Consider the following 17,706-nt stretch of genomic DNA (forward strand, 5'->3'; position numbering starts at 1 on the left):
TTTGCAGGTAAACCCAGGTGACATCACACTTGTACAGGAATTGCAGGCACTGCATTGCAAGATCAGGTACAGGTCTGAAAGGAGCTCAGTGCACTTAGGGAGTTCTCTGCTGGGCTGCAGCCTGTGTGTCCACACAGGGATTTTAGGCAGAGCAGTTCCATAAAGGCCCAGCCTCAGCAGTCTGATTCTCTTCCCACTGAACTAAAATTCATTGATTTCGGGGAGTTTGAGCAGTTCACTGACTAATTTAGAGCATGTTCCTGAAAATTTCCTATAATAAGTAAATGTTATGTGGTGAAAATCAGCTCCTTTAACTTGAGAGGACCAGCCATAGTGAAAATTTGATGCACCTAAATTGTATCTGCCTTTCCACAAGTGCCTTAAGTGCGTGTTATTTAATATTGGTCATTTAATACTGTTCTGATCCTAAAGAAAAACAGTAGAGGCTGACACACCAGTTAAAATTGATTTATTTTTTAGCATGTTAAAGGTATCTTATTTTCAGTAAGTTTGTTACAATTCTGTTGCTTTTTTTCAGTAGAACTGCTACCTCAACCCCCTTTTGATGTTGCTGGATCCTCCCAGACATTTTGAAGTGTTCACATGTCATACAGATACTGGGCAGGATATTATCTTGTCCTCTAACATCACACTGATGATCAGAAACACAAAGTAAAGAGCAAACATAGTGAGCCCCAGTAATTTGTTCATTTTCCATTTACAGACAGCAATAGAGAGAATCACAAACAGGAGCATGAGGAAAAGGAGAACAATTGCACAAAACAAACCATTGCTGCTGACTGCCACGGGGCTGAGGCCATTGAAGATAGAAAAAAGGAACCAGGGAACTGGCAGGCTGCAAGGAAGGGAAAAGTAATTTAAATAAATGTTTTAAGGCAGTTCATTATCTGCATCATAACTAAGTAATCTTTCCAAAGTGTTACAGGGGAAAAAAATGCATTATTGTATTCAATATAGCTCAGCATAAATCTAAACTGGATGTTTTTCCTGTCAAAACTGCATTTGGATAATGCTTGCACTATCATAATGCAATCCAAGAGTAACATGGTTTGAAAATAATACTTAAAAATTAAGTGCCTTGGTGAGCTATAATAAAGAAATGTCCTGATGGTTTAGGATGGGAGATCCAAGCACTGATACTGACCTTCCCCAGGAGCTGAATGTCTCTGAGTGACCAGATAAGGCTCCTGCCTGTGCAGCTTGGACATTAGCCAAAGATGTCTTGCATTTTTGTCTTGAAAATTTGGTAATATTCTGTTGATTGGCAACTTTGTGAATTGGGTGAAGATAGTGGGCTGAGTTATAACAGTTTGTCTTTCCTGGCTGGGTTTGGATTTGGGTTGGGTTTCTTCAAAAGGAACTGGTTGCTCAGCTGCCCTTCACTTAACTGCAGCTAAAATGAAATTAACTGTGGCAGGTTTGGTTTCAAACCAGGTAACTTTGTGTTTCAGAAGAAATGCAGCTCTTAGCATGGCCCTGGTACTCACCCAACAGTGATGTCGAAGATGTTGCTGCCCACAGAGCTGGACACAGCCATGTCCCCCAAGCCCTTCCGGGCCACGATGACACTGGTGATGAGGTCAGGGATGGATGTGCCTGCTGCCAGTATGGTTAACCCCATAATTTCCTCTGATATCCCAATTGTTTCACCAACCTAATCAAAACAACGTTGGGTAGGGCTGTTAGCAGTGGAACGTGGAGTGTAATTGCTCTGTGCAGTGTTAGGGTTTGTGCCATATTTGAGTTAAAATATTCCAAGTCCCATAAATGTGGCAGCATTTCCCTGCTTTATAGGATTAAAAAGTTCCATTTTACTGTGTCTGTTGATTCTGGATTTGCTCGGTAGTGTAGGAAATCTGACCATAGTGATGCCAGCACTGAGCCAAGGTCAAGTCAGCTACAGCACAATTTTCCTGTCCTCAGTCCTCCCCTTCTGGATGTTGTCTACCTTTGCAAATTTAACATCAGCTGTGCAAGATCTAAGGGCCTTTGGAGATGACAGTCCTTGGATTTATGGCATGATCAGATCTACTGTGCATGTGCAATATATCACTCAATACAGACTGGGGGGCTGTTCCTACCAGATGGAAGTATTATTTCCCAGAATACCAGGTGAACATTAGATGGGGGAGTGAAGAACATTTAGCAGCTTCCAGAATCAGAACCTGTATTTTCCTAGAATTTTAATTAGGTAATGGATAATTATGTTCTGCACAGAAACATTAATTAATGAAAAGTCAGATTTGAGATAAATCTTGATGGTGCTTTTCCTTTCACTGATGCACAAACTCCCTTGGAAGCTTTCAGAAATGAATGAATCTTTGTCAAATCAAAAAAAAAGGACATCAAAAATTCCCTTTTGAGTTCTAACAAAACAAAGTTTCTACTGTTGTGATGGATGACTGCAGCTGTAATTCATCAGATAAAATGCCACAGTAACACTGTCCCCTCTCTCCATCTACTTGTTCTGAAATGGAGGTTTGCAGAAAGAACAAAACCTCTCACCTGGTGAGCCCACCACACCATGAGATAAGAGAACGCAGCAATCCAGAGGATGGATCCAAAAAATGTGATGACAAAGAATTTTTTTGATTCCTGTTGAAATCAAGTTTGAAAAGAAAAAAGAGAAGTTTCAGGGAAGTTAATAATCCCCACTGAAAACTATTCACCTGAAACACTTCACTGCAATTGATTGCTTTAACTTGGACCCTGGTCTCTGTTTGCTGTTTTTCAGCTTGATTGGGTGACCTGTAGTTGCTAGAATTTGTGGTTTATTAAATTAAGTCTCTGGAATGACATTACACTGCAGCTGGGGCTCCTGTCCCACTCCCTGCAGCAGTAACAGCCCTTCAACTATGAAAAGACTCCAGACATGGAAAAATGGACCCAGGGACTCAGGCCCAGAGGAAATCTGTAGCTCAGTTAATGACTCCAGGAGCAGAAGGAAGGTGGATTCTTACCGAGTTTCTGACATCAGGCAGAGTGCTCCAGAGAGGAAAGACAATGGGAAAGAGGAAAAGGTAAATTGCTTGTTTTGTCCTTGATTCTGGCCATTCCAGAGATAAGGGCTCATCGTTTTCATCATCCTCTGTGCTGTCACCATCACTGTCCTCCTGGCTCTCAGAGCTGCTGTCATCTGAGGTGTCACTGCTTGACAGGGGCTGTACCTCAGAATAAAAAATAAAAAAGCCAATATATTTTCACAGTAACAAGGAGCTGCAGTTACTCGCTGTGGCCTCACCTGAGCAGAGCTCACATTTGTAACCTGCTGAGGGCAGCCACAGCTCTTGTGGGACAGGAGCCAGGCACACCCCAACCCTGCACCTGTGTATTGTTAACTAATGGGCATCCATTAACTAAAAACCACCCTTTAGAAACAAATATTTCATGTCCTTGAAAAATATTTTTTTTTCATTGGAACTGCCAAATAACATCACCCAAAAGGGATTTGGGAAGCAAAACAGAACAGTCTGCTTGTGAGCACAGGACAGGCAGGTGATCTTATCTCCCCTTACCCTGGAGTACCCTCAGAAGAGTCACTTGAGGGGACAATACTATCCAGTGTCGCTTTGTGTCGTAATTTGGACCCAATTTGTGTTTGTAAGCCAAAGTGTTTCAGCCAGCATCTTAGATTGCCACACACAGAGCCTATTTATAGATGCCAGTGACATGGGTTGGGTCCTGTCCCAACAGCTCTGGAGAGGGAAGAAGGAAAGTACACGTGAAGGTCAGCCTGGGTGGGCACTTAGTGCCTGTGCTCCTGATTTTGATACCTGTCCATCCTGTGGCACATCTCCCTTCTGTGTGTCTTTGCTGGGCTCAGAGTCACTGGCAGGAGTTACCTGGACGCTGCTTGGTGCTTTCTTTCCCTCTTCTGCAAAAGCAATAAGAAGGAATGCTGGTTTCAGTCATCCTGGATGGGTGGTTACCATATCAGGGCACCACCTTCCCTGTGAGCTCCCTACCACAGTGGTGGCATTTCAGGTTAAATACCCTCAGATTGCTTTGGTTTGTTGTGTGTCCTCCCTGACTGCTGTGATTGTGTTTGGTAAATCTGGGCAGAATTTGGCCCATGTGGAGTAGAATGAGACCTTGGTGCTTCTCTGACCTTCCATGCAGAACTGCTGTAAGGGGTGGGGAAATGCTAATTACCTCATCTACAGCTGGTGGGCATTTCTTGGTTTCTTTCTAGATTCTGAAGATTGTATTAAAACCCAGAAAGGATGTAAAGCTTTGCTTCTCAGGTTTCTCCCCCAGCTCCCCCCTCCCTCCATAGAGCACAGCATTCTCCAGGGACCTGATACTCTTCAGGGCTTCTGAGAAATGACCAGGATGTGCTGCCAGACTTTAATCCCTGATCGTTTGGTGGGTATTCAAAAGCAAATAGGAAAGTGCTGACACATACAAGGAAATAACTGCAATGTCCTGCTGTTCCTGCACTAACCTGCATAGCCAAGAGGAACACAGAAACCTCTGTGGGAACAGAGCAGAAATATGGATAACACAGAGCAGGGATGAGGGAGTGAAGGCAGTGTGGCACACACCAGGAATTTACTTGGGTTTTAAACAGTGTTTTTCTCAAGTTTGGGCTCATTCACCTGCGTGAGGCCCAGCATTGGGAGGTGCTCAGGTGCCTGGGTCCTGTGGAGCTGGGACCTTCCACACCAAAGTTTCTTGGGGTTTAAAATCTTCAGCTTTGCTGGCAGCACAAATCTGTGTTGTAGCACAGGTCAGCTCTGGCTCCAAGGCAACCTTTGTGTCAGGAGTGACTGACAGAGGGCAGGTCCAGGTTAAATGTTAGATTAGAAATGCTTCCCTGTGAGGGTGGGCAGGCCCCAGCACAGGTTGCCCAGAGAAGTTATGGCTGCTCCATCCCTGGAAGCATCCCAAGGCCAGGTTGGACAGGGCTTGGAGCATCCTGGGATGGTGGAAGGTGTCCCTGTCCATGGCAGGGGGTGGAATGGGGTGGTCTCTAAGGTTCCTTCCAACCCAAACCATTCTATGATTCTGTGATTCTATTAAAGGAAGGGTGCACAGGTCCTTGGAATTGATACAGACACAGTGTAGATTATTCCCTCTGGAGGAACCTTCTGTGCCCTTCTGCAAGCATGAGAAGGTTCTTTCTTTTAACAAACACCTCATTTGCAGGGTCTGCCAAAGAGCATCAGCTGTCTGCAGTGCCCTGATTTCCCTCCTGCACTGTTCCATGGCCATTTCCAGTCCATCCTTGCAGCTCTCCCTGCCCTGCCTCACTAACAGCTCCTCTGGGGATGGCTGCTCCTGCCCGCGTGCATCCATCGATTCCTGCTGCATTACACCAGCCATCTGTGCCCAGAAACAGCACAAAATTTGTGTTACACCCCAGGGTTTCCTTGCCTGCCCTTGGGCATTGCGTGCTGGGAAGGTGAGTGCAAAACAAGGCAAGCAGTGCTGGCTCTTCCTGCACTCACCTGGCTGGGAGCCTTGTCCTTCCAGGGTCTCAGCCTTGGCCTTGGCCATGTTGCTCAGGATGTCAACCCTGTCTTTAAATTTTGCTGTGGGTGAGAAGGACACAATCATCAGGGGCTGTCACTGCAAAGCCACCCTAGACCTGCCTCCCTCAACACACACATGCTCTTGTCCCCTTCCTCCTGCAGGTGCTGCAGCCAGTGCTGCCCCAGGGATTGTTCTAGCTGAGAGCCCTGGTTTTGGCTGCTGCTAGTTGGTCATAGCTATTATATTTAACTGCTTAGTGCTACAGCAATTACACCAGCAATTTGACATAGAACTATTTAAAGAGAATCTAGAGTAATGCTTAAAGTTTTAGCTTTTATATTTTCCAGATTCTGTACTGCATTAGTGTGTGACTCTGAACCTCATACAGAGTGTTAGCAAGCTCTCCTCACAGTTCAGTCAGACAAAACAATCCTTTTCTAGCTCCAGAACCAAGGACACCATTGCAGCTTCAGGCCCAAAAAGTACAAACAGCAAATTGAGGAGAGCAATCTGGGAGGATGGGACTGCATAACCTGGAGCTGTAGTTGGATAATTAACCCCAATATGGAAATGGACCAAAACTTATAAAAGTGTGAACATGTGTGACCTGCTGTCCATCTTGTGCAGCCACAAGCCAGGCTCTTGTACTGCCCAGGTGTATCCTTTGAGGCCTTTTAATAAATCCCTACTTTATTCCTGTCTAGCCTCTGTTCTAGCTAGCCTCTCAAGGCATCAAGAGGAATGAGACATCCTTTTCAGGTCAGTAATACAAAGGATATCTGTACTTTATAGGAAGAAAATGCAGAAAGCACAGAGGGGGAGTTTCAGTGCGATATCATCTTGTTCACAATGGACTATTGATTCTTTTTCTAGGCTAGATTATGAGCAAACTAAAAAGGACACCTTCCTCCTGCCATGTGACTGTTGAAGAGGCTTTAGGGTGCTGCTTACAGCCTGGGGATCTGATGGGAATGGAAAATAAACACTTTTTATGTTCCAGTTCCCTAGAAAATGATTGATTTTTCTAAGTATACACAAGTGTCTCCTGCTGGAGCTGTTCTAAATTCCTGGTATCCAGGTTCAGCATGGTTCAGGCTGTCTGAGAGATGTTTTTCACCAGCACAGGTCTGGTGCTCTATTTCTGGGACTGCTGAGAGCTTCTTCCACTGTGAACCAAGCTCTGCCTTACTCAGTTGAGCTGCTTTTTTACTGGTTTACAGTGAACTGTGGAACTTTGTGTCTCTAGAGTTGTTTTTTACTCAAATATCTCACTGCTGACTCTCAGTGAAAGTGAACGAGAATGGGCTCAAAGAAAAGCCCCATTTTGCTCTTTGTCCTCTGTTGAGCTGCACACCTAGTGACTGAGGATCACTGGGTTTGCACATGGGAAGTAGCCAAAAGAATTGGCCAATGCTGTGTTTGGCTTGCATGCAGGGCTGTAAAATAATTTTCTCTGAAAGTTTTATCACACTGATTTAATCTGCTGTGCGCCCAGAAGGTGCAGTTGTCATATTGCCTCAAGGGCAGGGCCCTGCCATTTTATTAGTCACAGTGACACTGAGATAATAGAAATAGCATGTCCAGCCATGTGGGCAGAACTATTGTTCTGAGCTGAACCTTGTGAAAATCAGTAAATTCTGCTGTATGTCCAATAACTGGGCCCAGCTCAGAGAGGAAGACCTCAGGGGACAAGTCCTACTCCTGCTAAAGATGTCAGAAACATCTTTCACCAGCTGGGATTTCCACTGAGCACTGGAATGGTTGGACTGAGATGAAACCATCATGGAGTACCAGAATGGTTTGGGTTGGAAGGGACCTTAAAGGCCATCCAGTCCTACCCCTCTGCCATGGGCACGGACACCTTCCACTATCCCAGGCTGCTCCAAGCACCATCCATCCTGGCCTTAGACACTTCCAGGGATCATGGGGCAGTCACAACTTCTCTGGGCACAGTGTTCCAGGGCCTCACCACCATTGCAGGTGAGAATTTCTAATCTAAATGATCATTTCTTCTTTGAAAGACTGGCTGGGACTCAAGGGCCTGACTCTTCCATGCTCCTTGTCAATATTGAAGATCACTGGAGGGGATGTGAAATGTTGGCTTCATTCCCCCTGTGCTTGTGCACGAGCACATCCCTCAATGCAGGGATGACCTTTTGCTCCCAGTCTCCTCTCAGCACTGGGCAATGCATCCTTCTGTTTGGCTTTTCCCTGAAGCTGCTGCAAAAGCTCCTGTCAGCATGGTCAGGGCGGACAGGCTCAGCCTGAGATTATGGAAATTCAAGCTCCTGGCTCGCTGCCCTCAGGCAGGCCCCAGGCTGGGAGCGCCGGGTGGAGCCCGGAGCATCTCTGTCAGGATAAACAGATTAGGCCCAGGCCACTGTCCAGTTCTCAGGAGATCAGCCTCCTTTAAAAGGGTGTTCATTCCTCTCACAATTCCTGCAGGAGGGACTGAGATTGGAGGCAGAGCTGGCTCCAGATCTGCAGGTCAGCACGGCGAGGAAGGATGTCCATGGCTCAGTGGGGGCTGTGCTGGATCAGCTGTGCAGAGCAGTGTCCCTCTCAGTCCCCCGGGGCATTCACTGCTGGCAACTCTGTCCCCAGGGCTGAGAGCCCCTCACACAGGACGTGTCTGTGTCCAGTGGCCCTGAGATGCTCTCCAGGAGAATTCTTGTCCTATGAATTGACAGCATCCAGGATGGACTTCAGGTGGCAGCTGAGCTTCTATCTTGAATTTGGCTCTTACATTTAATTCACTCTTTGGCTCTAATATTCAGTCTAACAGGATTGACAACGCAATCAGCAGGGAAGATTTTTTTTCTTTACAATTTGGCATGAACCTGAAGGATTTGGAGATTCTGCTGTATAAAAGTGGAAGTATAAAAAAAGTCTTGTGATTCCTTTTTCCCCTCTGGATCTGGAATGCTAATGAAGCAAGGAGAAGCTGCAGCTGCCTTCAGCCTTCTCCAGCCTGCAACAGTGCCCACTGCTCTGGTCTAATTTCCAAAATCATTACCTTGTTAACTGGGGCATAGTGAGGGCAGGCAGCTCTGACAACCTCTCTGCTGGAGCCTTTTGCTTCATTCAAAAAGAAATGTAGGCTTCTGCTTTGTTCCCTGTGTGACTAGAGTTTAAAGAGTCTGGTGGTAAGGCTAGAGGTTCAGAAATGAGAGGGTTCCTGAGCATTTCCAAAATCCTCACTCCCTTTACTTCCCCAACAGTTCCCCTTGGTGTCTAATGGGATGATCTGGAAAAGATCTCACGCTCTTCTTCTACTCATTTTCACAGGAAGTGGGGAAAAGGACAAAAGAACAAACTTGCTAGAAATTGCTAATTTAAAAAAGGCACATTCAAGGTAAGAAGTTCTATCAAAAATATACTTCAGGATGCCATGTAAATATTAGAACTTCTAAAGTAAACATGTAGTCTCTCTGAGACAAGGACTGAAGTAATGATACCTTCCTAATACAAAAAGAAATAACCCCACATTCTGAACTCAACCCACTAAAGAGGAATTTTGTTTCACACAAGTGGTGTTGCAGCTTTGTGTTTCACACTTCTGCATTTCCAAGACCTCTGCCCCTGAAATTTGGGGTTGGAGGCCCAGTGCTGCAGCTTTTCTATGTTTTGGACCTTGCTGCCCTGAAACCACTTCTGTGCTGCCCAAACAAAAACCGAGGGCAGCCAAAAGAAGGAAACCCTACAGAATCCTGATTGCAGCGGGTTCAGTGAGGAACTGCTGAGCAACTGTTGGCAACCTTTTCCTTCTGTTGAGTGTTCATTTCCACAGCCTGTAAGTGCTGATGCTACAGGCCTTGGCAAGAAGGAACAAGGGCCCTTGAGGAAAGATAAATTGCTTTGGGACCATCTTTTGTGGCAGCCTAATTACAGAAATGTGCCTGGTAGAGAGAGTGCTGCACACACAGCAAAGGGAAGGACAGTGCTGGTGATCCATGGGAAGCACAGGGCTGCAGGGTTGTTAACACAGGACTAGGAACTATTAACATATCAGAACATAAGTCCTCATATGCCTTGCCATGTTCAAATCCTTTTCCAGACCCTTTTTTGGGATGCCATTCCATCTCTTTGGCCAAGCTCCTCAAGGCACTTAGGTTTCCCAGTTTATGCATAAATTCCTTTTCTCCAAACTCTCTTTCTCTTGTCTTCAGGTAGGAAGTTATCAGATTAAGGAGTATCTCCTATAAAACACACAGGATTTGACACACTGGCTCCTTGATTTTTGAGTGCTGAGCTGTTGTAATATCAGTAATTTTATTGTTATATTTTCTAAGGCGGTGTCTCTTCTCACAGCCTCGAGTGGAGCAGGCACGTACCTGGGGCAGAGGCTTTGCCATTAACTCAGTGGCGTTATTAAAGTAAAGGCTCTGGGATATAAAACCCTTCAGGAGAGGCTGTGGCAGCCCATCCCCGCACGGTCCCTGCGGTTTCAGAGCGGATACACACGGTCACACTCCCATCTAGCGGCTGCCGCACACACAGGAACTCGCATCCTGCCGGGCCGCCCGCAGAGGCGTTAGCTGGACAGCAGGAAAAATTCCTGCACCCAAAGGGTTCTCAAGCCCTGGCACAGGGAGTCACCATCCCCGGAGGGGTTTAAAGGATGTGTAGATGGAGCACTTGGGGACACGTGGCCTTGGCAGTGCTGGGGGAACAGTCGGACTTGATGATCTTAAAGGTCTTTTTCAACCGAAATGATTCTGTGTAATGAGTAGGGAAGTTCTCTTTGAGGGAAGATCCAAACTGGTGCCCCAGTCCTGTTTATTCCATATTCACAAGGCCTGGGAACAGCAGCCTCTTCAGCAAGGACAGTGGAAAGCTCCCAGCAGCCTATTCTGGGCTGAACTGGCTGGGGCTCTCCTTGGCCTTGGCTGCCAACCTCAGCCCCCCACAGCTCTCCTGCTGAGGGGTCCCAGAGTTTCATCAGGACACCAGAAACCTGGACCAGAAAGCCAAACTTGGGATGGCCCGGGTGGGCAGATACTGCACAGACACATTTAGAGGTGTGGGAAGGATGAGAAGGTGCTGGAAGGTCTCTGAGTGGCAGCAGGCCCTCAATTCTGGCACTTTCTGATGCTCAAGGCAATGGCACATCCTCTTGGAAGGTTGTGGGTCTATCCTGGTGCTGTTGATACAACCTTTGGAGGCACAGGAGGCAAGGACAAACCCTGATGAGTCTGGCTTTTGTTAGGCTACTGTTGATAACACATCAGGTGCCTTCACTGGAATCTGTCAAAGCAGAGACTGATCTGCCTTGCTGTCCTCCTCCAGCCTCCTTTGTTCCCTCGATCAGTTTGTGCAGCTGGGATTCTGATCTGGAGAGTCCTCTTTGTAACCTCTGTGAGGGACACGAGAGGTGTTGATCTGCTTAGCTTCAATCTCTCTTTGAATGGACAGCAGATAATCTCTTTAGAACAAGTAGGGCAGTGGAGGGGTGGGGCATGTGCTGAGCAAGGAAGGAAAATCTTAAAAACTTTTTTTTTTTTTTAATGTGCTTCACTATTTCTTGGAAAATAAACCTCCACAGTGTGACCGGATTAAAGTTAATATAAAGCAACACATTAAAAGGCTGTGTACAAAAACCCTGGTCTTTCTGGAGGTGAGGCTTCTCTGCACCCTGGGCAGTTTAAAAGAGGTCTTGGACCTGAGCTGGTCATTCCCTGGCCCTGGGGAGCCAGAGCTGTGGGCACACTTTGCCATGGCAGTAATGATTGGTGGGCTTTTAGAGGTGTCAGCCTGAATTACACAGAATTGCCCTCACCATCATGATTAGAATCTCAGCTGGGATTTTAACCACTGTCAAAAAGAGAATTCTTCAAGGGTTTTAACCTCTTTTTGTGCTGCTGTTTCAGGGCTCGGATGAGGTCTGAGCTAAGAAGAGGAAGATGTGACGTGCTATGGGACAGAGGAAGTCTGTAACTCACATTAACTGCCACTGCAGTCAGAGAGACAGCAGAGATGGGGGATGTCACCGCTTCCAGGGACCCCAGCAGCAGCAGCTGCCACCACAGCAGTAACCAGTTTGGCACAGGAAAAGTAGATATGGCAGGACCAACACATGAGGTGTTTGTCCTTGCCAGCCACGCGATGAGAAGGGGCACATCCCCCTGTCACAGAGCTCCCCACACCTAACACCATCTGTGATGCACCCCAAGGGTGAGTTGCTGACCCCAAAATACTGACTGTATTCCCAGTGAAACCACTCAGAGCTGTGAACCCAAGGCCCTCTGGTGTGGAGCATCCACTCACCTTCTGCCAGGGGGTCCAGGGTGTGGATCATGAGCTGGACGATGGTGCCGCGCATCTGGGAGTTGTGCAGGGAGGCCGAGCTGCTGCCCCGCTGCAGGGCTGGCCCAGGCTGTGGGAAGGCACAAAACCACTCAGTCACAGCTTCTTTGTCCTCTACATCAAACAAGGCCTCTCCAGGCCATGGGGCAGCAATTCAACAGCAGCAGCGGAATCAGCTGTTCAGTGTTTGCTATGCCAGCTGCTGCTATGGCAGCCCAGGAAGAAATTTAGCCACGAGACCAGGTAAGAAGAGTCACTCTCTGAATTTCTATGTGACTGTTTTATAGCAGAGAATGAACAGCACTCTTCTAGTTAAATCCACCTGGGAAGCCTGAGCTGTTTCTTAAATTTTATAAAAATGCCTTAAAGGACAGGACTCAGCCAGGTGTCCTCTTAAGCAAACTGTGGCTATTGTGCCTGATATGATACAGGCTTTGGTCCAGGTTTCTTGACACAGGAGTTGACACTTTTATTTATGACCTGACATGGGGAGAGATTCAAAATACCATGACTTCAGATCCATGTAAAGTTGCTTAGACCTACCTTCAGCTTCCTCCCATCTGGTGGCTTCATTGTTCCATCATCTACAACTGCCCTGCTTGTCTGCAAGCAATGAAGAACAGAAATGACCAGTCACCTCTGCTGCTTCAGGATCTAATGATCCTTCAGGCTGCTGCCTGAGGGCAAGTGGCACAGCTGACACAAATGTCCATGTATGCTACTGAAAGAGCTGAAGCCATGAGCCTCCTTAAACCCATTGGCTTCTGAGAAAAACAGGATTCTACTTAAAGCCTCCCAGTGAGGATGCAGGCACCTGGGGGCAGACTCACAACTGATTCCTGTAGCTACAGACAGATCCAGATTTCACCCCCAAACATCTGTATCCTTACTCATTTTCCAGCAGAGTGAAGGTTCAAAGGCAGATTTTTTTACAGCGATTAGCATTACTTTCCATAATATCTGTGATTAATTTTTCCCAAGGGATATGTTCAGCAGCTCTCTGTCACACTACTAAACATTAGTGAGAGTTCTCTGTAAACTTCAAGTGCAGGGCTGGATTCAGTCTGTGATGCTTGGTGATGTCCACAGTGATGTGTGTGTGTCACTGCAGTTTCTTGCACGTGTTTCCCACTGGAATGTAGCCCAGGAGCTTTCAGGACTCCTGGCTGTGAGCACTGGCTGAACAACAAACCAGGAGTAGGAAACAGAATGAGTTTCTCAATTCTGCACCACTTCAGCTATCCTCACTCTCCTTATCTGCTTCCTTCCTTAAATGATGTGGAGAGCCAGGATCAGAAGGCAAAGCATGCCTGAGGGCTGGGGACACATCTGACTAGCAGAGCATGCAGTGCCAGGGGACAGTTTGAAATCTGCTGGCATGGAATTGGGTTTGGGCACTTCAGTCTGTTGCCAAACGCTGCCCAGGAGAGCAGGCAATAGTTGCTAAAGATGCCAGATGCATTTCTGTGCTGCTGATCAGGTAAGGAGTGATACCACCAGCATCCCAGCAACACATCTGGCTTCAGAGAGGGAAAAGAGAATTTCCTCCAACATCTCTCAGCTGCAAGAGGCTGGGACAGAAGCCTTTTCTACCCTGTGTACCAGAATTGTCCAATCTTATTCCCAGACCAAAAACATACTTGTGCAAGTGTTCTTTCTGAAACTTCATTTGAACAACCAACTAAGCAAAATCCTACACATCTTTGAAAGCAGCTAAGAGATATTTAGTAATTGCACAGGCAAAACTCCCTTTTTATGATGTTCTCCAGTTTCTTAGAATCTCTCTAGTTTGGATTTCCCCCACTTCAAAACCATAATTATTGACCAGTATCTGTATTCTGAGGTTTGAATATGTGCTTTGTGAAGGAGATGCAGTTTTTATTTGTGGTTTACACTAAACGTTATTTCCAACTTGCCCTCTGAACTCTAAGGACACCAACCTTCTGCATATGCTCTGCTGATGCTGCCTGCACAGCATTTAGCTTCTTTTTCAGCTCCTGCTTCACCCATTGCTCCAGGAACACGTTCTGTTTCATGGTGAACACGTATGTGGCATAGGCAGTCAGTAAAAGGAGGCTTTCCCACCAATCAATGACACTGTCTAGGAAAAACAGGATGAGCATCAGTAAGTCTACAATGTAGAATGTGATGTCTCTAAATAAGGGCCACCATGTCAGGTGGAGTATCTGCCTCGAGAAGAGGGCACAGGTGCCAATGACAAAGAGGATATTAAACACTGCTGAGCCCACAATGGTACCGATGCCGACATTGCTGTGTGAGATGAAGACACCTATGAGGGACGTGAAGAGTTCTGGTGCTGATCCACCTGCTGCCATGAAGGTGGCTCCAGCCACATCTTCAGAGATCTGCAACTTCTCAGTGATCACTCCCAAAGCAGGGACAAAATACTCATCACACACTATGGCCAAGGCCACAAATACATATATCATGCCAAAGATGTGAAGTACAACCCACCCTTGCCTGCGTTCTTCCACACTGAACAGGTCTTGGGGATATTCTCCTTTGGACTCATAGGGTGGTTTTTCATCTGGGGAGCTTTCACTGGCATTTTCTTGCTGTGGTGTTGTACCCACTGACGTGGTGACGGGCACAGCTGGCTCAGGATCCACGTAGATGCAGTGCCTTATTTTGGGTGCTGTGGCATTGCCTCTTACAGCAGTCTTGTTGCTGGGGAGCTCCCTGGAGGTCACTTTGGCAGGGTCTGTGGGTTGGGGGGCTCTGTGTGATGCTGGAAGGGCAGAGGGGCTGAACTGGAGCTGGCAGAAAGAGAGGACCAACACTATGGCAAGCAAGAAAAGGATTCGGTTCCTCCGTAGCCGCCTCCTCCGTGGTAAATGCATTTCCTAAAGGTTCAAAACTCAGAGCTGTGTCCAGAAGCCACTGAAGACTTCACTTGGTCAGCAGTTTTCTGTTCTGGAGCATCAGGATTGGAACTGCACAGCACAATTCCTAGCTGATCTGGAGCATCAGGAGTGGAACTGCACGGCACAAAATGGGGAATCCTGCAAAAGAAAATTTGAATTTGGTGTGAAAAACAAAGTACTGCAACTTTCCACCATTTGGGCAGCAACACTTCACTGACTGCTTGTCTATTTTTCAATAAAAAGAAATGGACTTAAATGAGTAAAGAGAGATCTAGATCCAGGTTTCAGCCTATTTTTTTAATATGACTGTAGGCTATGCTGATTAATAATCAAAGGTTTGGCTTAAGAGAATGGAGTTGGCTGAGGCAGTCCAATCCAAGCTGAATTCTGGTTCCACCAAATGCCCATATCCAGGAGCTGTTAAGGACTGCATTGATCAGAGTCCAGTTGTTATTCTGTAACACTATCAATTGGGTCAGTGTTGTGCAGGAGGAGTGGATACGGCTTCTGTCAAGGAACCAACTGTAAATTGCTAAAAATGATGCTCTGAAGACGAGACCAAGCTGTTCAGACCTCCCTCCTAAACCAGTTATTCACCAAAATAACCTCAGGAGGATGGAAAGTGGTTTAGATGTGATGCTGCTCCACGGCTTTCCAGCCTTTCACTCCCCAGGAAACCATCCAAGGAAGGGTGAGGTTTTTCCTTCAGTTTCAGCAGAGGGTGAGGAGAACGTGGTTCTAGTACAACTGGGGGTGCTGAGCAGCCATTTGTTTCTATGACTACATCTTTTCAGGGCTTTCTGTAGAAATCAGAACTGGCAAATTGGAATTGTAATCATACCTTTTATTAGGGGGTCATTAGCATATCTTGCATAATGTGAACAGCATTTAGAAAGGGAGAGACATTGTAAATGCCAGAGTGACAGTGCCTGCAGCTGTGACAGCACAGGGACAGGGATTTGGGGCTGGACAGAATTCACTCTTCTGCACTGCTTGAATGTTTTACCTTAGAATGACACTCTTCATGGATTATTTTTTTCCCCAGAGTGGGCATGTTACATTATTCTTTAGCTGTGAATTATTCTTTAGCTGTGAATCATAGTTTTCTAAACCATTCTCAGATAAGCTCTTCATGCAAGTTATCACACATTTACCCTCTTGCATAACACCCAGAGAAGTAATCAGCCTAAATTTCTTGCAAAACAGGCAATGTTAATTTAAATAGTTGGGAGGATCACTAAGGCAACAGTAAGAGAGGGTCATGGGAGTGCCTAGATAAATAGATGATACAAGCTTTGCTTTTCGTACATAAAAAACCCCAAAAAAATACATGTGGCAGAACAGCACAAGAGGTATAACAAATTGCACGTTAAGAGAAAATAACTTTCCCTAATAAAGACAGGCGAGTTAAAAGGATGGCACAGAGAGAACACAGTCATGCACACACTCCCATTTAAATACTGATTTTACTTCTCTCCAAAATGAGCTGCTTAAAAGACGCTTTGTGAGCAGAAAGAAATCCAAAGCTAGGATGAGTTCTAAGAGCTCTGCAGCCTTTCACAACTCCTGACCAGAAGAATGCAGAAGAATTGTTTCGTTAAGTTTAGGTCAGTTCCTGATGAACTCCTTTTCTCACCTCCTGTCTCAGTAACACGAAATCCAAGCAATCACACAAACCTCCCCAGCCTACCTTCCAAAGGTCTGCCCAGGAGGAAGGGGAGTTCCAGGGGCTGCGTGTAGTGCTGGAAGCTTCTTTGGTACTTGACAGCCAGATGGGAGATGCTGTTGCAGAGAGAGTCAGGTGAAAATGATCCCATTTTCAGGATGTCCCCTCTGCTGGCAGAGTCCTGGAACAAGAGAGGGTCAGGTGTGAAGGACATGTTAGTGGAGGAATTCCCAATCCAGTTTAATACCCACAGCCTGTAAGCAGATTAAATAGTATTGTATAGATTTGGGTCTATCTCTGAAGCCAATGCCTTTGTCTGCTACCACAGGTTATTCTCAGTGTGAGGACAGTGATTATCCCCTTCACAAACTCCTGCACTGAAGCACCAGCCATGGACACGGATCACCCTCACAGCCCTGGCAGCGGGTAAATCACATTTATAAACACTTTTAAACACGGAACATGGAGCTGCATTTGAGGCATCTCCTATGGCTGACAGGCCAGATGCCAGACAAGCAGCTCTGCTGGTCTTTGTCACAGTATGTGACCACTTTGCAATGCCAGAGGGAGGTTTCAAACCCGTTGATTCCTGGAAAAATCCCTCAGGGCCTGTGCCAGGAGCACTGAGGAAAAGGGAGGGAGCAGGGACCTGGGGATGGTGCCCATGACTCTTCTGTGGCACTGATACAGTGCAGCTCCACAGGGGAAGAAATAACAACATCCCTGGCCAAGGATTTAACAGCCACAGCAATCCAACAGCCAGATTTATTGCAGGGGAATTAGAAATGTATGATTTGATTTTGAGTCCCTCGTGGTGAGAAGGACATCGAGGTGCTGGAGCACGTCTATTGGGAAAATGTCTCTCTGAAAGGCTTGTCCAGCATTGGAGCGGCTGCCTGGGCAGTGGCGGAGCCCCCATCCCTGCAGGGATTTAAAGCTGGGTGGATGTGGCACCTGTGGCCTTGCCAGTGCTGGGGCAATAATGGGACTTGATGATCTTAGAGGGCTTTTCCAGCTAAACTATCCTGTGGCTCTCTGATCATTTTAAAGCAAACTGTTGTCTGAACACACAACCTCAGGAGTACATCCCGGTTTTGCACTGCAGTTTACTGTCTCCAGCCTTCTCCACTCCCACAAGTACAGAAGCGGGAGAAGGACGTGCACTGCCCATCCGGCACGCTTACCCACAAACCCTTCTCCACACATCGCAGTCATTTGTGCTGCTATTTTACGTGGGCACCACCAGCACGGCCATCCCAAATTCGCGCTTCCCGTGCGGGGTCAGCCCTCACGGGCCGCGTCAGGTGCGGCCCTTCCCGCCCGGGCCGCCCCTGCCGGGGGAACGCTTTCCGT

At 46.7% G+C, this 17,706-nt stretch overlaps 1 protein-coding gene across 1 annotated transcript; it reads right to left on the reverse strand.

Annotated features, from left to right (window-relative positions):
* Positions 1 to 185: 185 nt before the first annotated feature.
* Positions 186 to 17,671, reverse strand: SLC24A1 (solute carrier family 24 member 1). The gene is made up of 11 exons (XM_041469116.1): positions 17,538 to 17,671; positions 16,378 to 16,534; positions 13,743 to 14,825; positions 12,346 to 12,405; positions 11,764 to 11,872; positions 5,472 to 5,555; positions 3,795 to 3,895; positions 2,982 to 3,182; positions 2,527 to 2,616; positions 1,509 to 1,675; positions 186 to 856 (listed from the first exon to the last, which is right to left on the reverse strand). The coding sequence occupies exons 3-11, from the start codon at positions 14,661 to 14,663 to the stop codon at positions 607 to 609; spliced, it is 1,983 nt and encodes a 660-aa protein (XP_041325050.1). The 5' UTR covers positions 14,664 to 14,825; positions 16,378 to 16,534; positions 17,538 to 17,671; the 3' UTR covers positions 186 to 606.
* Positions 17,672 to 17,706: the final 35 nt, after the last annotated feature.

This window comes from Pyrgilauda ruficollis, unplaced genomic scaffold, assembly GCF_017590135.1.
Source record: "Pyrgilauda ruficollis isolate IOZ18807 unplaced genomic scaffold, ASM1759013v1 scaffold23, whole genome shotgun sequence".
Lineage (NCBI taxonomy): Eukaryota > Metazoa > Chordata > Aves > Passeriformes > Passeridae > Pyrgilauda > Pyrgilauda ruficollis.